The sequence below is a fragment of the Simochromis diagramma genome, unplaced genomic scaffold, assembly GCF_900408965.1.
Source record: "Simochromis diagramma unplaced genomic scaffold, fSimDia1.1 OVJJ01000317.1, whole genome shotgun sequence".
Lineage (NCBI taxonomy): Eukaryota > Metazoa > Chordata > Actinopteri > Cichliformes > Cichlidae > Simochromis > Simochromis diagramma.
In genome coordinates this window covers 522,767-544,539 of record NW_024386994.1, presented here as the reverse complement: position 1 = coordinate 544,539, position 21,773 = coordinate 522,767, and the positions used below count along the sequence as shown (strand labels likewise).

The 21,773-nt window shown below is 40.0% G+C and overlaps 1 protein-coding gene across 4 annotated transcripts in view; it reads left to right on the top strand.

Moving 5' to 3' along the window:
- tbc1d14 (TBC1 domain family, member 14) overlaps positions 1 to 21,773 on the top strand; it is a 41,924-nt gene that overhangs the window by 7,100 nt on the left and 13,051 nt on the right. For 2 of the 4 annotated variants that reach the window (XM_040040823.1, XM_040040822.1), the window contains exons 3-5: positions 9,252 to 9,375; positions 19,820 to 19,944; positions 21,651 to 21,733. In XM_040040823.1, coding sequence (XP_039896757.1) covers positions 9,252 to 9,375; positions 19,820 to 19,944; positions 21,651 to 21,733 — 332 coding nt within the window. Of the gene's footprint in view, positions 1 to 488; positions 3,025 to 9,251; positions 9,376 to 12,162; positions 12,983 to 19,819; positions 19,945 to 21,650; positions 21,734 to 21,773 lie in introns of those variants that run through there. The other 2 variants (XM_040040824.1, XM_040040825.1) reach the window with 2 other exon arrangements.

Here is a 21,773-nt window from a genome sequence, read left to right as displayed (position 1 = left end):
AAATGTTATGAGGCCATAATAGGGCAGAAATAGAAGAAGAAAAACAAAAAGCAGCATTGTAGCCAGCCTCAGTGAGATAATACTAGACTGTCAACTTCCTCTTTGACTTGCAGAATTTGTATGCTTAAGATTGCTTCACAAACGTGCATTAAGCAAAATATCCCTCTGACCCATTCCACCACTCTTGGAAATTGCAGCTCACCCAGAACATAAAAGGTCATGACCCTGACCTCTGCTTATCCAAATCATGGCCAAGCATGAGTCGGATAGCAGCTTTAAAGCACAGCAGCGACCTAGCTACCACTTGCATGTTGTCTCTTGTGTTTAACTAGTATATGAACACCCCTGGTAAAGCCTGGTTTGCTTGTTATTCACACCTTTTGACACCAGCTCCCAGCACATCGTGTTTCAATAGTACAAATGGACCAGTTAGACCAATTATTACTGATCCCATCCTTATAACATAAATCTAAAGTTCATTCATGTATGTGCTGAAGTTGTATTTGTTGGTAAAACAATAACAAAACCATGGTGAACAAAACCGATTTAATTTAAGCTCAGTGAGAATTTGCTGCTCTAATTTATGTTCACAGTAGTTTCTCAGCACTAAGCATTGCTCTTAGAGCCACATGTGCAGAGTATGTCTAACAAGAAACTCCATATTCTACTGTAGGTGCAGTAAAAGCTTCACAAGTGCTAAAACGAACATAAAGAGAAAAGGGGCGAGAGCAGCCAACAAGGAAAGTGCTGTTTTTGGAGCTTCTGGCTCATGTTAACTCACTTGACTATAGTTTGCTATTAATTACATGAATTACTGCAAAGAGACTGTGAAATGCCTTCAAACGACTGACCCTTTGCCGTCAGCTTCCTCTGTGCTGTTTCATGTAGAAGTTATGAAGTTTCAGTGGTGGTTGCACGTTGCTGCTTTCAGATGGGGCCAGTGTCAAAAAGATGTGTTACATACAACTGGTCTGTTGACCACTGTTGTTTGTGCTAATGTTAGCGACTCCTGTTTGTACTCTTCATACTGTGTTTTTGGATCTTTGGGGTTTTCTTTTTTTCTTTCTTTAGGGGGGTGAGGGGGCCGTTTGCTTCAATATTCAACAAATGCACAGCGTGACCCAAATGTGCAGTTGGAATTTTTAGAGGCCTGCAGCGGAGCATATTTGTGCTGATTCAAAGCACTCTGTCCCCTTATATACGACTATCAGATATGTGCATCCCTACCCAGTATCTCAGATCCTGAGGAATTTTCTGTTTTCTGGCAGGGAAAGTCCTTAACAGCATAACATGTCCTGAGAGAGTGTGCACTGCTTCTCTGTTTGTGAAGACGATACTGTCATGACATTGCATCTAATGGGCTACTTCCCATTTCTGAATGTGTGCAGCTAAAGGTGTGGTGTTCCTTCCTCTTCCTCCTCCTCGTGCATGTTACAGATAGAGCACCTTAGGGGAACAGCAGTTTACTAAGACTATTTAAGATGAAGTTAGAGGGTTAAGTGCACAGAAAAGGCAGCAGGATGGTGACCGTAGTCCTCGTAGTAAGTAACGAAGTTAAAAAAACGCCAGCCAACAAGAACATATCCAACTACTTAATTGCCTGAAGAAAATGCTAATGAGGTTTTTGATGTCTCACTACAAGTTTCATCATCATACTCGGGTTCAACTTCTTATAAGCTGGCAACAGACATGCTAAAGTTACTTTCATTTGACTTTCAGGTTTTTGCACACGTTCTGAGGAACACTTTTAGTCTACCAAGATTTCTTTTTGTATTTGACCAGGCTCTTATTTCAGATCAAGTGTGTTGTCATGGATAGCTTTGCATTTAGCACTACAGATGCTGCAGAGATTGTTGTGTGCATTGAGTTTTGAAAAAGTGTAATCTCAACTGAGACCGCTTTCAGCTTGAGGCTGCTGGTGCCATTGCCACGTGTGTCAGATCGCATGGTCTCATTCTTTCTTCCTCTAACCCAGATCTACTCTGCTACCGAAATGTAACATTTCATTGATTTAGTGTGTGAATCATTTCATATTTGGCATCTGGTGCAAGACTCTGCCAAATCAAACATGTGGAACTGCCCGCTGTTGTAATAGAGCAGCTGAAAGTAGCCCTTTTCTTGTTTCTGTATTTGTGTAGGAGTTCACTTGGCAAATGAAAGCTGCCAAAAATGTGATGATTTGAGATGACCCTGGTTTAAATCCTCTTGTCATCGGTGCCTGGAGGTTTTACTTAAATGTAAGAAGAGATTCTCTGATCAGTGGAGCAGAGACTCTATTTTAATTTTCAGACGCTTTATTTCTTTTAGGAACTGAAGCCAAACCTGGAATTTCCGTATTCTGTTTGACTTGCAAGAAATGTACTATTCCTCTCTGCTGAATGCATCTTTCCTGATATACATTTCAGGAAAGATGCATTTGAGTCAAAACCACGAGTTTACATTTTGTTTTGGTTGTAGTTATTAGATGGGTAGGATGACGGGAATGAAATGATCCACTGCCTGCTCTGGTTTTCCTCAAATTGAATCCAAGTTCCAAACACACTCAGAATGTTTACTGATTGAATTAGTCAGTTAATGAGGTAACATCAAGTGTTAAATTGGCACTCCCTCAAACTCAACTCGTCATCCCTGTTTTTATTCATTCGTCACAAGTAAAAGTTACTCATTTACTGATTGCCCTTCAGATTCCTGCTTCTCACACTCATTCCTCCTGTTCCTTACATCCCATTTGTTTAGAAGTCAGCCTTGTGACTGAGGAGGTGGGGACACAGAGGAGAGAGCAGCTCCCTCCTTTCCACTCTGCCTGAACAAAGTGGCTGTGTAGGGCTTTTTTTACACTCTGTAGTAAAAGCCGTAAATGCAGTGGGACTTGCTGATCTATGAGTTTAACCACAGGGTTTTTGCTATTTTTCTGTTCCTCTTATCGTCTTTTGAAGCTTAGACTCCAGGCTCTTGTTTCTCTGTTGTGTAATTGCATAAACAGAGCAGGATGGCAACTCCATCGCTCATGCTGTACACTGACAGGTAGGACAATGAACAGTATTTGGTGGCATACGTTTGTCTTGATTGACATGTCATGGCTACTGTTTCCTGTTGGATTTTTTTTTTTTTTTTCCTGCTTGGCAGCTTTGAGCAGGTCTTTGTCCTGGTTATTTTATGTTTTCTATGACTTGAGTCTGCTTTTCTACTTGAGATGGCTTGTGTTAATTTTTTTGAGTCATGTCTCTTTATTGTAAATTCAGGCCTGTAACCATGCTGATAAACCATGCTTTATCACCTTATTTGCAGACATCAAGGCTGAAAACCAGATTTGTGAAATGCTAAAAATCTTAAAATCCTTTGGGGAAAAAATAATCTAGTGCTATGTCTTAGCTCACACTGACCATATATAAATAAGCATTTCTGACAGTCAGTTCTTTGGTTCTTCCTAGCTGTTCCGTTTGAGTACTCGACCATAGCTGCACCAATTCAGATGTCACGTTGAAGCAACTTTGGCCCTGACTGAATGCAAATCATGTTCCTGCGGACACGAAAGCCAAAAACAAGCAAAAACAAAACACATGGCATCCACACGAGGTGTTGAGTAATCCAGGAGTTGAAGTCAAAGTTTGCTTCTTAAAGGTGGCACCGTGTTGGCCTCTGCACTTTGATCTGTGTTGCGTTCTTTTATAGAGGCTTTCTGGGGTTACTCGTGTTCACTACTCCCTGCTGACAGTTTACTTTTTCTGGCATATCACATATTTTCAGTATTGCTTTTGTGTTACAGATGTACAGATTCTTGTTTAAATAATTAGTTGGTTGAGCCCAAAAGTTGATTATTGACCAAATAATGTTTTCCCAAGCTTTGAACCACATTTTAAGATTTATTAGTGGGTTTATTTTTTAGGTTGAGATAATATATTCTAGTAATCCCTGTGATGGTGGGCATGTTTACCAAGATTTCTTAAAGGTTCTTTAATGTGCAGCTGTTACTGTTAAAATGGGAATATGGTCTCTGCGGCATGATTGCATCATCCACACTCAGATTTGGTATTCAAGTAAATTGCAAAGGGTCAAGAGATGCTTTCATTTTGATTTTAGGCCAGCCAAAGCTAGTATGGATAGCAAGCTATCAGTTTGCTATCCACATTACCAAACTGATAACCGTGGACCAGGAATCAGTTCAATAACTTTCACAAACGATGAAATTCCTCTACTTTTTTACACTTGTCATCTTTATTTGCTTGAAAAACAAGTCACTGTAACATTGTGGTTTGAGAAGTTTGAGTTTAGCCGTGTTTTCGTGAATCATCTAATCTACACTCGATCTACACTCGTGATGTTCCCTCCGGGTCTTCATCAGCTTTCGCAGGGCTCATCCACTGATGGCCTCACATCTAACTAGAATAAATTGTTACAAAACCACTGCTTGTGCTCATGTTGTTTGTTTGTTTGTTTTTCAACTACAACCCTGCATTATGGTAAAACATCTCTACTTTGGATTTGTCTTTATTTCCAAAGGACATCGTTCCAAAGTTGTTGTGTGTTGTTTTTTTTTTTTTTTTTTTTTTTTTTTTTTTTTTTTTTTTTTTTTTTTTTTTATTCAGATGCAACTTTAAAAACCTGTGTCATGCAGCCATTTTCTTTCTACAGAGAATAGGCTTCCTGCTGACAACCCTTCCAAACAAGCCATACTTTAAAAGTCTTTTTCTGAATGTGCTCTCATGAACGTTTACAAATGTCAGCATGTTAAATGTTGAGTCTGAGATGCAGTTCTTGGGGTTTGTTGCATTTAGCAGGTTCTCTAAGCATTCTCATTTTTGTGGTGAATTTGCTAGAATGTCCAATTTTGCCAAGATTGTTATTGTTGTTAATTTCTTTGGAAGCCATAAGGGTGTAATTGGGTTTTTTAAGCTGTGAATTTGTGTTTTTCACGGCTGTGCAGTGTTTTAAGATATTGTTCCACACCCTGCTTCTTGGTATTACTTCTCTAAGTCTTTGGAATTGCGATGGAGGGATGGATTGCCTATAATGGTGTTGGAGAGCCCTGTTGCATGGGTCAGCTCGTCTGTCCTCCTCACCAAAGAGAAGTGTTAAATTCTAGAACTTTTAGTAGTTTTGTATGATTAACACTTATAAATAATCCTTATTCATTTTAAGCCAGAAGAATTAAACAGGAGGTAGGTTCTCATAACCAGAGAGATCAGATTCTAACGACATGTTCAGATTAACATCATTCAGAACCAAAAGTAGAAAAAAGTAGTAAAGCTGGATTCAATATATGAAACTTTGCCATGTTTGCCAGTACTCGTCTTTCTAAAAGTAAATCTATGACAGGGAGTGAGCAATGATAATAATGGGATTCTTAACTGTAGCATTCAGTACAGCCTGTGCAAAGTCTGTGAAGCAGTTTTCCTTGAATTGTTTTGAGTTTTCCAAGCTTCAAAAGAAATCTGTTAAATAGTCCTTGTCGTTCCCCTGGTCTTTGTGGTTAAATGACTCTTTCCTCCGTCACCCCATGCGTTCCTCAGTTATCCTCTCCATCTTTTGTTTCTTTGTAATCTGAAGGCTAACGTTTCCTTCCTCTGTTTGCTGTGGGTGGAGTTAGATGGCTTTGATGTCAGTAGATATTACAACCTTAAATTGACCATTTCCTCTATATTTGAGTGTGAAATGGTGCTGTACAATTTACCGATGTCTTATGCGTTCAAGCACTACTTTGTCAAAATTGTAAGAAAATAGCGATAGTATGGAAAATGTTGGTTGTTGGGTTTTTTTTTTTTTTTTTTTGTTCACTGGTTTGTCTGTGCAGTTGTGAAAATAGAAGTTCAGCTTAAATGTCAATGTGCATTTACAGTTTGTAAAATATTAAAAGTGTTGGCTTTTAACGGCTTTCTTTTTTTCACCTTGGGAGTAACATTCCATTACTTTTATCTTTGTGTACTGTAGTTATCAGCAAGCAGAGCGGAAAATATGCAGGGTTGATGTGAAACGTGCAGCTACAACAAGGCAGGAATGAGGTGTTGGCATTAGAGGGTAAATAGAATGGCGACTCGCCCAGCTTCAGCCTGACTGTGAACATACATGGATTTACTTGTTAAGATCAAGTTATTTTGTTTTCAGGTTGTCACTGGAAACTGAAATGTCACCATGGTAAATCATTAGCAAAATTGTTGTTAATATCTTTGTTATGTTTCATAAGTACACACATACAGCTGGTTGGCTGTAAAGCTTGGCTGTTTGAAATGTTGTCCAGAGTTGCAGTGTGATGGTATTGTCATCTTTCTGTCTTGCGTCACCTTCTGATTCCTAACAGTATTAATGGTCTACAAGAAATAATGTTTTTTTTTTTTTTCCCCCCTGATATTTGCTCCTCAGACTGCTCTGTAACTCATAAAACACATTGCTTTCTGAATATTGGAAAACCTGCAGGTTATACATAAATAATACTTCTTCCCTATTAATTCTCAGCTAATATTGCTGAATAAGTTGTTCAGGCCTCAGCATTTTAGGGCTCATAGCTCATGGATTTCTTTTCTGAATTTAAAATAGAGCTTTTTAATTGGCTTCTTAAGATAATTAAAAGCTCCTGAAGAGATCCGACTTGCATAGAACAAGGGAAGTTCAGCTGAGTTAGCTGCTCAGAGGTGGTGAGCTTTATTATAGTAGTTTGGTCTCTGTGCATGTTAGTTTTTTTTCTTGTGGAATATAGGTCATATTTGCAACTTGGGCTGTTTTACTGTAACTAGAAAACTGAAATATTACCAAATCATAAAAAAGGAAAATTACAAACTAATTTTAGAGCAGCTGCAAGATTTGTTTAGTAATTGAACATAAGTGATTACTAGTAGCAAAGCATTGCTTGTTTTTGATATGATGCAGCTTCTTCTTGATTAGTATTAATTGCACTTTATAATAACTTTATAACTACTGTTATTAAGCAAGATAAGAGCCAATGTCATTTTGTTGTCCAGACGACAGGAACTGTAAGGTTTTACTGAGCATAGAACATCTTGAATGAAGCAATTTCCAAAGCAAAAACAGAAGCCTGTAGCACATGTGGTGACAGTCATTGAATGAGTCTGTCCTGTGTTTGGCAGCATGTTTCCTGTCATCACTACTCTCGAGACCAACCCACGGGGCACAGGTCAAGCTGTGCAGCACTTAAGAGGTCAGGGATCACTGATTCAACTGAGACAACTTGTGCATTTAGACCTATTTGACCCTTCCCGGCTCTTTCCACATGTCTGTACAACTTGCTGAGAGCCAAAGCTTGAAAATGTAATATTTAGCTGACGTGTGAAAATCATTATAGAAGACCCCTTGATGAAATTCAGCCTTAAACAAACAGCAGTGTGTGGGCTCTTTGATGTTACAGCCTTCTATTGTGCCTGTTCTTGCCCTGCTTGGTTAGAAGAAGCTTTTTATTTGACCAATTTAAATGTGTCTTTTCACAGCTTGCCTCTATTCGGGCTTTTAATTAAAGCCACCTCTAACAGCTCAGTGACATCAACGCAGTGATAAATGAATAAAAAAATAAAACCGAATAGCTGGCTAAATGGCTTAGTGAATGTTGTGGAACAAAGGAAAGCTTTTCAACGGTTTAGCAGGTAGTATTTAAACCCCAGGTGGGCTGAAACCACTGCACTTTCAATGCAGTGCAGAGGAGACTGGATACAATTCATTTCAAATGGGAATTCACAAAATTCATTGGATGAAGGTAGTATTCTTCAGTCAAAGCGGCAATAATGAGGGGAAATTTGGAACTCTGCAGTTAGGCACTGTGTGTCTCAGCACATGGCAAGCCTGCTCTGTAACTTTACATGATGTTGATGTGGTTTTTAAACACTTTAGTTTCGCAATAATACCACTTGCCGCTACGAAATTTCACAATCTGACTTGTTGCAACAGTGGCATCTATTTTACTACCATACTCAAATTCAGTAAGCTCTTTAGATGACCCATTCTTTTACAAGTGCTTGAGTTTTATACACCTGTGGCAGTGGGACAAAAAACACCCAAATTCAACCATTTCCCAATGCTTTCTTCCATATTGTGCCTAAGTCGTGAATAGGCAGACTACAATCTGGATCTGAACCCAGACCTATGATGCACCATTTCTATTTTACGTTAGTGCCACATTTCTCACATTTATCTTATTGTTATTTTAGTATGGTCAGCCTTTTCCTTTGTCTACAATAGTCGATGTACAGTGGGGGAAATGTTCTCCTTCTGAGTTTGTAAGATCGGCCGCATAACCAAGGGGGGAACTTGGAACGCTGCGAGGTCTCAATGTGTAGTGTGTTAAAAGTGGTGTTCTTGGTGACTGTGGTCCTATTTGCCTTTACGTCATTAACAAGTGTAGCTCTAGGCTGATCCACTTTTTTTTTTTTTTTTTTTTTTTTTTTTTTTTTTTTTTGTGATCATCCTCACCCTGTGAGGGAAGAACTCCTTCAAGGGTGACAGTTTCTTCTGAATAATTGCACGGACAGTTGTCATATTCTCACCAAGCTTCTTGCTGATGTTCTTGTAACTCATCCATGTGTAGCCCAGCGTTGTGCAGATCTGCAGTCTTGTCAAGTTCTTTGATCGATCTTTGGTCTTACCTGTGGTTGTGGATAGGTTGGAATAAAAGCAAATTGATTCTGTGAAAAGGTGTACTTTATACACAACTAGTTAAGATCAGTAGTATCTGTAATTGATTGGCTATAATCCCATGGGACATAGCCAATCTGTGGGGGAATCAAATTTTTATTTTACTCAGAGACATGCAAATCTATTTGTTATTTATTACTTTCATGTAATATTTTCTTTCTGGATTTTTGGTTGAATTCTGTCTTTCTCCATTAAAATGAAATTACCATAAATGTAGATTTAATGTTCTTATACAACTTCAAACTACTACTGATTCAAAAATTGGGCTACTTTATTATATATTGCATTAAATTATAATGCATTTGGAACTTTGATATTTTGGACCTTGGTTTGAGGAAATTTTCTCTAACTAGACCTTAAATTTTAATTGAATATCGCTCATATAAGGTAGGAGGTTAAATGGCTTGCGACCTATAACCCCTTGTTCTTTAAGTCAAATATACAATATGTGGCTTTACATCAGCTGTCCCCTCCAGTAGTAGAGACACACACACTACAGTGTTTCACCTCACTGATTGCTTTAGTCAGGAGGCAGGTTGTTAACGCCTTCCTTTTTGTTGCTGTTATAATGAGCTAATTATCGTCCATTCTAATTCTGTGTCATTCTCCTCTCTCAGGAGCCTGTTTGCCAGGAGAGTGAAGGAAAATCAGCCTGTGGAGCAGAAGGATCCTGGGTGGAAGCTGTTTGGGAAAGTCCCACTTCGGGAAAGTCCCCTCAAAGACCCTAAGAAAATACAAAAGGTAGAATCTGTAATCAGACCAGGGGTTCAACAGAACTTAAGGGGCTTTATTTTGTGTGTGGCTTGTGGCACGAGCATACCTATTGAATTACCAGAAAGGATGGAGACGTGGGCAGTAGTTGCGTCTGCGTCAGACGAACAGCAGTCCAAGCAGTGATGTGCAGATCTCTATTTCCCCACCATACTTTCCATTCTCCAATTCATTTCTTCACCTCCCTGGTAGGACATGCCTAAAACTCCAAAACAAGGAGGCATCCTGACGACATTCTAGAAAAGATTCCTGAACCAGGCTTCTTTCAATGTACTAGCTAGGCTTAATCTCATGTGGCATGATGTAGTGTTGCGCATCAATTTTGATGCCGGTCTATATATATATATGTGTGTGTGTGTGTGTATACACACACACACACACACACACACACACCACACACACACACACACACACACACACAAACACCACACACACACACACGTATGTATGTATGTATATATATATATATATATGTATATATATATATGTGTGTGTGTATATATATGTGTGTGTGTGTGTGTGTGTGTGTGTGTGTATATATGTGTGTATATGTGTGTGTGTGTGTGTGTGTATATATATATATATGTGTGTGTGTGTGTATATATGTGTGTGTGTGTATATATGTGTGTGTGTGTATATATATATGTATGTATATGTTCTTCCTCTACACCCCCCCCCCCCCCCCCAATTTTTCCACATGTCGAGGAGCGTGTCAGGCTACATTTCACTGTGTGTTATACTTGTATAACTATGCATGTGACAAATAAAGAACCTTGAACCTTGAAGATAGCTTGGATTCAGTTTTAAGCAGAGCCTTAATGTTGTACCATGAGGTAAAGTACAGTAACATCATAACTACTTAAGACTGATAAAGAAGCCTTCGTCAGTAGTTGGTTCATAATGGCTCTCATCATAAGCAAGTTCAAAATACTCAGATCATGCATACAATCTGCTGTATTCTCGAACAATAGGAGTACTGAGCTGAAAAATGACATGCAGGTTCAGCTGCTATATTTAAAAATACCACTTGCAGAAATTGAAGTGGCCCCTCTGTTTGGCTTCAGCAGCTCTTAGAAGTATAGTAGATGGCCCAGCAAATGTTTGACTTGAGCTATTTATTCGTTTATTCAAAGCAGGGAGCATGCACGGTCATGGTTTGGGTTTTACATGACAAGGAGAATTTTATTTGCATGGTCACTATAGCAGGAGCATGTTATTACAATACAGTGGACTTCAGGAAGACAGCTCAAGTAGTTGATAATATACTCCTTTGGGGATGTAAGTATGCTACACGTATTATCCCTGACAGACAACGATGTTTGGTTGCCATCAGACATTCCTAGCTGCAGTTGCTCACCTCAAAGATGGAAACGATCTGTATATTTTAACTTCATATGGTCAGTGGTTATTTTTTCCATTTTTTCTTGAAGTTGCTCGATCTCATTGACTTTCTGTGGCTGCTGGTAGTTGCTTCCTTTATGGACACCCATTTGCTTTGAGCTCCAGCTTTTCGGTTATAATGAATCATCAATTCTTTTTATGGCTGCCTAAAATATTTTTTGTCTTTTGATGTAAAATGGCCAAAATAGAAGAAACAGTTGCATGTATATAAGTAGAACCTGCTAAAATATTATATATACTTATTTTTCTGTTTCTCTCTATGTGACTGGGTTTAGTGGAGAGCAAGCATAACGTGTTTGTTATGCAGTATTCAAAATGTCAAGGTCTTTGACAACACTGCCAGATAGCCAGCTGGTGCCTGAATACTTATTATTTTTTTCCCACTTCCACAGAAAAGTGCCCAAGGCTCAATAAAAGCAGAGGGTCGCTCTGTGCTGATAAAATAAACTAAAGAACCAGATGCTAAGATGTAATTAGAGCCATCAGAAACCTGTTATTGTGTTTCCATTTGCCCCGTTTCTGATACAAAGGAAAAAGCACTCTTACAGTGATCTTTGTGCATGGGAAGCCCAGTTAAAGGTTCTGTTAATGTGTAACCTTTTAACAAGTTGGCTTTAAATCGTAAATGCACTGTTGACTGTGTATTTGTAATGGTTTTAAATTGCATGTTGATATACAAGTGCTCATGTACACACACAAGTCTGTCTGTGGCTGTAACTCAATATTGGACCTGAGGAATCAGTTAACAAGGCTCGCATTTCAAGGCTTTGTTAAGCCAGTGCTGCTGCTGTTTCAAGGAGAGGTTACTGGACTCTGTGTGGACTCCTATTTGACTCTGTTATTGTTGAGCTATTATGAGACTCACTGTGCTGTTTCCACTAACAGTTTTTCCCAAAGCTGTGAATCATTATTCCGTCATGTACACCAATTCTGCATTGCTGAGAGTAAAACATCACTGTGCTCCACTGTGTTTAAAGGCCTTGTTGTGACTTCGAGTCTGATTTCACATTAATAATGCATAAAAAGAGACAAAGATAAATTCAATGAAGGAAAGAAGATTAGATTACTCACTTATTTATTTAATCTAGTCTCAATGTGATTTGTTTTTACTGTATAATGCAGTTATTTATAGCCAGTCCCCCGCGTGTGTCCAGCACCTCGCTCACGTGTGGGAACAATATAATAATTGGAATCAAGTTACCTCTTGTCACCATAAAAAAATAAAAGATTCTCAACAAATGTTCACATAGAAGCTGATAGCCAAACATATGTTGTCTAAACTTAGTAGCATGGTTGCAATAATTTGACTTTATTTATATTAAAAAAAAAAAAAAAAAAAAAAAAAGAATTGGTCGTATCAGCCTAAAATCCTCTTAACTGCCTAGCCTTTGGTTTCCTCTGATATGTTAGCTTCCTCTAACAACTGGTTAGATGCTGCTAATGGATCTAACCAGTGTCAACATAGAAATGAATAGAATAACATTTTCAGAACCCCCCCCCCCCCGGCAAGTTTTCCATCCCTCCATCTGTCCAGAGTACAGATACAATGTTGCCACAGCACCTGAAGCCTTCATTAGTTGAACTTTGTGTTTCAGTCTTAGTAACAAAAGCTTTCTGGATACTTGCGTCTTTGAAAGGCAACTGAATGTTTAAAAATGGAATCACAGCTTTCATTCAATTTTAGACCTCTTCATGTGTTGTTATGCTGCCTTTAAAAGATCTATCAGTTCTTAAGTCGCAGCTGCTCATTCTGTCCTGACTGGATTAAGAGAGTGGAGGCCAGAGTGGCTGTGAACTAATCTATTACTCGGGGTTTGATTAGAGCGCCTGCCAGAGCACAGCAGAGTGCAGAGCTCCTTCGAGCACAGCGACACGGTGGTGCTGATTTGCTGACACACACGCAGCAGCGGCACTGACAGACTAGAGTGGATCAGTGTAGCGTCACCGCTCCAAGTGAGGGACACTGAGAGAGTGGGGGGAGGAAACGGGGTATCATGGTGCTGCATCATCTTGTAATGCGGGGTGTGTTGCTCTGTCAGCAGCCCTTCTTTTTCACCTCCTGGGTTTCCTGTTGCCAGGAGTGAGCCCTGTGGAGCAGCAATGATGCTAGGCTAGGGTTTTCAAGACGAACCCCCACCGGAGGACTGGCTGTCTGTACAGAACCGCAGCGTTCATGGTGAGTGAGCAGTTGCACTGTGAGCGTGATGACCCACTGTCTCTCGCCTTGTCTGGCAGAATCAGAGGACACTGGTAGTCAGAGGTTGAAAGAGAAGCAGCACAGGAAAAGGACGTCTCGGGTATCCCGTAATAGCCTCTTTCAGGCTATTCCATAATAGCCGTAGCTTTGTGCTTTGTGTTGGGGAGCAGGGTGATGATTGCTGGAATGTCTCTAAAAAGATAATGTCTGGTTTTTAGATGTGTTGATGGTTGGTTGGCCAGCTAGGGGACAGAGCATCTCCACTGCATGGAACCTGACCTGTAGCCCTTTACCAAGTATTACCAAAGTATGTGTAGCAGTGTGGAAGTAGCATTGTGTTTTTTAATTGTAGGGACATCCAAGGGATTTCCTCCTGCTGTCACCACTGATGCAGTTAAAAAGAAACAGCTCATCTAAGACGTCTCATTGCAGTGTTTGATGCCAGTATTCAGTTCTATGTTTTTGTCTAGATATTGTTCACTTTCTGCCAGATCATTACAGACTCCTCCTCAGCTCCCCTGTGAGAACTGTTATTAATGTGTCAGCTGTCCTGTGCCAAAGACACTACATGCAGTTGGAATCCTTGTTTGAAAGCAATTCAGAAACATTTAATTACTCCAACATGAGTAAGGTCACGTGTCATAGATGATATAAATAAGCAAATGGGATAATGACATGATGGTTGGCATTAAAAACAAAGTGACATTGTGGTTCTTGATTGTTCCTGATTTAACCTTGATTTTTTTTTTTTTTCACCACCACAAACCTTTTAATCTGTTGGTTAATTAAACTCAATCTGGTACTCGCACAGAATCATCCTATTGACAAACTTCTACTGCCAGAAGATGAAAAAGGATTAAGAAAAAGGAGTAAAATGTTTGTTTTTGTTTTTTTTTTTTGTTAGGTCAAGTTTGTTTTTGTTACGCAACCAAACGTAACAGGCAGAATTTCATGTTGCTTGTGTGTCTACTATTTACATTATGGTGTTCTCATATACCAGACGTTGGTCACAACATAATAGGAGTCCATAGCAAACATTGTCAAAAAGTACCTTTTTAAGTGTTAAGTACAGAACGTACAGTCTAAGGAGCTTGGAAAGAAAAGCATCTGGACTTTAAGTTTCCTTGAAGACGTTCACCTATCATCTGAGAAACTTCATCAGTTCTAAGAGTAATTGGTGGAGAGTCCCAGATTTTAAGCCCTATGGGGGTGTCCCCAAGACCAAACAGCCACTTCATAAGTGCATGGCACAACATAGAAGAGCCACCTCCACGGGACAAGACTCGGCTGTCCATCTGCATCTAAAGGACATTCACTGTTTTGAGGATACCAATGTTCACATTTTTGACACAGAAGACAGATGGTTTAAAATGGAGTGAAAGAAGCCATCTATGTCCACTGTGAACAACCATCTTTGAACAGAGGGTGGGGGCTTACGACACCAACTGTCTGCCATCTATAATCCAGTTTTGAGATCCCTTCCCAGAGGCCTTAACACTCACTCAGATTTTGGGCTATGTGACCATTTGAAATCACATAAGGTTGGGCTAGGTTTCACAATGAGTTCACATGAAACATTAGTGGATTGTGACCTACACCATTTTTCACATGACACTCTAGGGGGGCACTCCCATAGGGCTTAAAATCTGGGACTCTCCGCCAGTTAATAATAATAATAATAATAATAATAATAATAATAATAATAATAATAATGGATTGCATTTATATAGCGCTTTTCTAGGCACCCAAAGCACTTTACAATTCTACTATTCATTCACTCTCGCATTCACACACTGGTGGAGGCAAGCTACGGTTGTAGCCACAGCTGCCCTGGGGCAGACTGACAGAAGCGAGGCTGCCATATCGCGCCATCAGCCCCTCTGGCCAACACCAGTAGGTGGTAGGTTAAAGTGTCTTGCCCAAGGAAACAACGACCAGGACAAAGAGCTGGGGATCGAACCGGCAACCCCCTGAACCACGGTAGCCCCACGGTTGCTCTTAGAACTGAAAAAGCTTCTCAGATGAGGGGTGAAACGTCTTCCAGGAAACTTGCAGAAGTCCAGACTCCTTTATTTCCAACCTCCTTAGATTATGATGACCTGGATGAGTGAGAACCTTCAGACATACACTATTGGAGAGACAACCCCAATAGCTGTTAAATCCTCTGTGAAAAGGCAACATTGGGAAAGAATTTTACCAGGAAGAGACCTTCAGCAGAATTTACTACGTTTCTGATTAGATAACCTGTAAATTGACACACACCCCTACCTTCCTACATAACAAATGATAGAGAATCTATTAGTATTTTACTCTGTTGTATGCTTGTTGATGCCTTAAGCAGCATTTGGTGAAAAGCTGAGTTTGGCGATAAGGATAAGCAGACTGCTGTCGCCTCTCAGCTCCCAGCTTGCATTATTAGAAAGCCCTGTGGTGTTTTTCTGAGGATTTGATGCAGAGGCTATGCTCTTTGGCACTGTAGGAGGACGGTTTTACAACCAGGAGTGAAATTAACCTCTTCTCAAGCAGAATTTCATTTGACTTTGAACACCTATTACTGACTGACCAAATGCGAATCATTAAAGAAAATATCCTGAGGTCATCATCACAGAGCAGCTTCCTCACGTCTATAGCTTTAAATCGGAAAGACTGTGCCAGCCAGGCACCCAGAGAGCTCTTACGTCACTACCAGGAAATTGGAGAACTTTACTGAAAGCCATAGTGACAAAGCAGGTTGCCTTGGCTGTAGGTTATCATGGGATCCAATTGCTATTGCAGCTAACGGGTATAACAGATGACAGATTGCCTTTATTCCCAGTGCTGAGTCTCTAAGAAATATAGCACGTTTTACAAGTGTTATTTACAGCTTTGTTCCTGTACCAGCATGACAAATGAATTGGATTTTACTATATCTTTCCACATGAAACAGTATGAAACATCAGGAGGCGTGGCACAGTCCGATAAAGCTCTGTTATTTGATCAGTGGTAAGCAGAGGGAAACTGGGCAAGAGATCTTTGATCATCTTTGCATATGAGCAGTTTGAAATCAAGCTGTATGCATCAAGCTTTCAGTATCCAAAACAAGGGCAATAAACATCAGGGTGTAGTTTTTTTGTTTTTGTAAAGCAGAAGCTTTTTGTGTTGCAAAACAAGAAAACAAATGTGTTGCATTTATAATAGTGACAGAACCACAGGAGGAAGAGTTGGTAAAGTAATGTTTCATCCTTTCTGCTCATGCTTCGTCAGCTTAAGTGTTGATTAACTTGTAGCACTACCTGTGAGGTAACAGTTATGTGGAGTAGTGTGCCACAAAAGGTTGATTGTAATTATCTGAACATCGCTTGGATGAGTGAAATATTTCTCCCAGATGAACAGAATAAACTTTCTAGGATTTCCTTATCTGGATGGTTGAGGATGCATCGAGACTTGGAATAGTTGGGTTACCGTTTTACTGGATTTTGTTTCATTGTCACAATGGCACAATAGCTCTTTGGCCTCACCTCCCAGATGATCACTTCAATTCACTTCAGCTTTAAGTTCAAATAAATTTTATTTATATAGTGCCAACACACAACATTCACCCCAAGGTACTTTTTATTGTAAGGTAAAGAATAATTTCGCAGTAAGTTTACAATAATAGGGAGAAAATCCCAACATTCACATCATTTCCTTTGAGAAAGCGCATGGTGACAACAGGATATAAAAACTCCCTTGGATTTAACAGGGAGCCATGAAGAGAATCCAGGATTGGAGCCATGTCTCATCATTTTTTATTTTTTTATTTTTTTTTTCTTTCTTTTTTTAAATAACCTCATTAACTTTACATATTTTTCTACCTCGGGCACTTTAATACTGCACCAACTATTACACCTTCTCATCAGCACCCCAGCACTGCCACTCACACATCCTTTCTTCTTTAGTTTCATGTTGGTGCGTGTACCTGCCCTGCTGCTGAACAGATGCCAGGTTGAACAGATGCCTACTCCTCTTCAAAATCTGCTCTTCCTCCCCCTCTCTGCAGTATCCATTGATTTTCAGGCAGCACATCTCTAACCTTTTTCTTTGACCTGCAGCTGCTTGAGTACACATCATGTTTAATAAGCCATGCAGCAGCACATGACTGTTATTTCTTTATTAAGCAATTAAACCACTATGGTTGACCAGAAAAACCTGGTTAACAGAGACTTTACTATTCTAAGTTCAGTGAACAACCTCAGGATTTCATTGGAAGCATGTTTGGGAAGACTCCTAGGAGAAATATCTGACTGACAGCTAAATACTTTAAATAGCTGCTGGAATCAAAGGTGGGTGGATTAATATGACTGAATATAAATCTGTGAGTCAAGAAACCAAAACAATGAACCAGAAGATTGAAGCTAAATTAGCCAGTTCGGGAGATCAGTGATCTTCAGTATGGTGCAGTTAAAGAACAGTCAAGCACAGAGTAAGTGAAAGACAGGCAGATGAAAGAGGATATGGACAGCAACTACAGGCAAAGCAGACAGAAGTACACACAAATGGCACTGCTAGATAACCTTCTGTGTAGTACTCTCCTCTCTAACTTTCCTCAGTCACTTACAGTAGCAGAATTTTCTTCTTCCACACTACAAGCTTAGCTCATCTTCTTATCTTCCTCCATGTGCATGTTTCTGTTTCTGTTTCAGTCACCGTCACATGATACCTAAAACTCTCTTCCATTTATTTTCACATAAGTATGTTTCCTCATGTGTTTGTTACCACTTTTCCCCCCCCTTAACAGTACTTCTTTCTTTGTGACTGGGGAAAAACACAATTTCTGTGACTGCTTTGTTGTGTACTTTACTACTTTCGTCTGCACTCCATCCAGCACTGGCTCCTGATCCAATATCAGGTCATTCACTCACCTGAATCTTAAAAGACAAGCATATCTGATCTATTTCAGCTTTATTCCACTTGATAACTTACTAGTTTACACTTGACCTTTATGTTAAGCTAGCTTTTTTCTAGATATAGTATATTGGAGGATTTAAACAGTCTTGCAGTGTTTTTATTTATTTATTTATTTTTAAATTCATGTTAGGGCAATTGTGGCTCAAGAGTTGGGTGTTCGTCTTGTAATCAGAAGGTTGCTGGTTCAAGCCCCGGCTCGGACAGTCTTGGTCGTTGTGTCCTTGGGCAAGACACTTCACCCATTGCCTACTGGTGGTGGTCAGAGGGCCCTGTGGCGCCAGTGTCCGGCAGCCTCACCTCTGTCAGTGCGCCCCAGGGCAGCTGTGGCTACAATGTAGCCTGCCATCACCAGTGTGTGACTGTGTGAATGGGTGGATGACTGAATGTAGTGTAAAGCATTTTGGGGTCCTTAGTAAAGCGCTATACAAATACAGGCCATTTACCATTTAGTCCATTTAGGTACCCTACACTTCACAGGTAGTTACTTCAATCATGTGCCTCAAAACTGAGAAACATTTAACACAGGAAGTGCACACTATTTTCACCCTTTGTTCTTAAAGGTTTTTGTAAATATTAGGTGAACATCACATTTAGTATTACATAGTGAATTTTTTTTGTACACTGCTTTTGTAATGCTGCTGCATTATCCCCCTAAACACTAAACAACAGGTGTCACCATTCACACAAAGTGACTGACTCAATGATGGTGTAGGAGTAGGAGTAGTAGTAGTAGTAGTAGTAGTAGAAAGTCTTAGCTTTACAGTCTGTTGCAGCATCTCCCATATCATTAAAATTGTAGCTAAAAATTGGCGTGATCCTACATGGCATGTCTTCCACCTGGCTGTGATGGCGCTGGCTGCTGCATCACCTGTGTGAGGGGAGGGGCGGACACCTCCCAAAAAACAGAAAGGTGTGAGACTGCCCGACACCAAAGCCCGCTTGCATCAGGGGATGTGACATTTTAGGCGTGTGGTGCAGAGTATGACAAGCATATTGGTGCCCCACCCCCCACCTCAAGGAAAAATTAGGTCCAATTACCTTTATTTACTCACCCCACCCCCAACACCAATTGAGAGCAGGTGCAACAGACACAAACACAAAGAAATTAATGACACTGGCTGCATTACAAAAGTCATGAATGCACTTGTGCACACACAGTCCTGTTGAGGGAATAGATTTTCCGAGTGTGTGTGTGTGTGTGTGTGTGTGTGTGTGTGTCCCATTGGTGGTATAGTGTTGTTGATTGCTTGCAGATCTCAGCCTGCATTATTAACCAACACTACACACTGGAGGCCATTTTGGTCACACTTGGGGTGTTTCTGCACTCATATTGCACTCACCCCATTTATAGCTTCCTAATTGATTAGCAGCACACCATAAGATCTATGACAGGCCTTCTCTGAATGCCACACACACACACACCCTGTGAGTCAGCTGACGGTTGGTCTTGTGTGTAGTGTGGTCTTAGCTGTAATGACTGCCTGTCACATGGTGCTCTCTTCCTAAAAGTCCTGTATCACATTCCCAGTAGTGAAGCAGAAGCAACAGACTCGTTAAACAGCAGCTGGCAAATGTTCAGAGGCCATGTCAAGTTAACGTCATACAAATACAGAATAGAAGTCATCTCTTCTTTTATCAACTTTTTTCCCTCCATTATTAATCGGTCTGCATCAAGCTACAGCATGAACTGAGGCCTCCTGTGACCTTTGTTAGTGCTCTACCTTGTTCTGTTCTGCACTTCAGTTTAGATGCTGCAGATCTTAATGTGTGAAACTAAATATAGACCAAATGAAACTGACCTCAAAAGCAAGTTGGTTTCCCTGTGACACAGTTACACTGTTACTTTCATGTTTCTATGTCTAAATTTTCTATTTTTTTTGTTGATGTCAGGAATATGAAACAAAGAGTGGCAGAGCTGGATCTGGCAACCCAACATCTCCGAGGCAGAGTGTGAGGAAAAACCTGGATTTTGAGCCTCTCTCCACCACTGCGCTGATACTAGAAGACAGACCTGCGTATGTAAACACAAACGGCGCAGTCACATTTTTTCTTTCCCTCTCACTGTCAGCTGAGTTTGCTTATCAGACATAAAAGCCAATCTCCTTCTTCCTCTCATTTCTTATCAGTTCTCCTTCCCCTGCCAGGTCGTTAGGCTCTGTTCTGCATTGTTTCAGCTCTCACTGTTTCCCCGCTTGTATCGCAGATGGTAAAAGAGACGTGCTGCTGAAAGTTTAATGGCCCTCGCTGAGCTTGGTTTCATTACCCTCCCTTTTGTAATTTTTTTTTTTTTTTTTTTAAGCATGTTGTAATGTTTTTGCATTCAGGCAGACAGACATGCCGGGCAACATCTTTGAGTACTGCTGCTTAGCCATGAGCTAAGTGTATGAAAACGTATTCAGACACATTTCCTCTGTGAACACCAGGAAGTTTATTTTGACACCATGAATGGCAGAACTGCATTCAGCTGCTGCTCCCTTTGTGGCATGTAGCCTCTCATGTGTCTGTACACAAGCTCTGAATCTGCAAGAAAAGTGCACATGATGTGTTTTTATAACAAATGTGACTAACCATAGCGTATATATTTTAACATTTATTTTGCTATTAACAAAGATGATTTATTTTAGCATTGTTACTAATGTTGTTTTTCACATTGCAATTTAATAATTGAATACGTTTAAATTTGTTTGTATTTATATTTATTGTCACAGTTGATAAGAGTATAACAAATATAGTCTGGTGACTTTGGCACATATGTATATAGCATTTTATACACTGTTGAAAAAAAAAATTAAAGGAACACTTTTTAATCAGAGTATAGGATCATGTCACTTAAGTAGCAGAGCTGCTTAATCAGTTTCAGCTGTGCTGGTCGGCTCTCCCTGAGCCTGGTTCTGCTGGAGGTTTCTTCCTGTTAAAAGGGAGTTTTTCTTCCCCACTATCGCCAAGTTGGGGGCTTTTCTGTATGATTGTATCCTCTATCATACATTATAGAGCACGTTGACGCGACTGTTGTTGTGATTTCGTGTTATATGAGTAACAGTGAATTGATCTGCTTGAACTTCATGAAAGCCGTCCAAATAATGAAAGTTGTGTTACACATTGTTAACCATATACACAGTTTTGATACGTTTTTTTTTTTTTGCCATGCAGAAGACTCAAAGCAAGATAGTGGAAAGGAAAACAATCTGCACTGTAATGATTGTAAATGTTCTTTTAGTTCATTGTGTTTTCTTTTCTTTTCTCAAGGTCCGTTGTAGTACGTGCTGTGGAGTGTTTTCTTTATCAGTTTGACTGTTGTCTTGGAATATAGATGTTTATGTTCCTCCTTTATGTTCTTTCCCTGAGCCTATTCCGAGTCCTTATTCCAAGAATAAACTTTGTTGCCAGGGGCTGATATATAAAGTCAAAGGTGTTGAGAAAATTTAAGTGCTTATTGATTTTAACCAGCAACTAGCACGACATCAGCCAAGTGATTTAGGAAGACTGGAAAAGATGGGGGAAAAAAAGAAAAAAGGGTCATCTAATGTTTGTAGCATGTTAAAGAGGCAGTAAGTTGAATTTACTGGAATATAAGCAGCTGTGTTCACTCCATAAACACATGCAGCTTCCTGTCCTGATGTTCTTTTTATACACTCCAAGATTGCTCAGCATGAGTAATGCAAGAGCACATAGTTGCTAACCGTGTGTGTGTGTGTGTGTGTGTGTGTGTTTGCATGTGCAGTAACCTGCCTGCCAAGCCAGCTGAGGAGGCACAGAAACACAGGCAGCAGTATGAAGAGATGGTGGCCCAGGTTAAGAAGAGGGGTGAGTTCAGTGGAGTGAACTGAGGCTGCAGCTTCAGCAT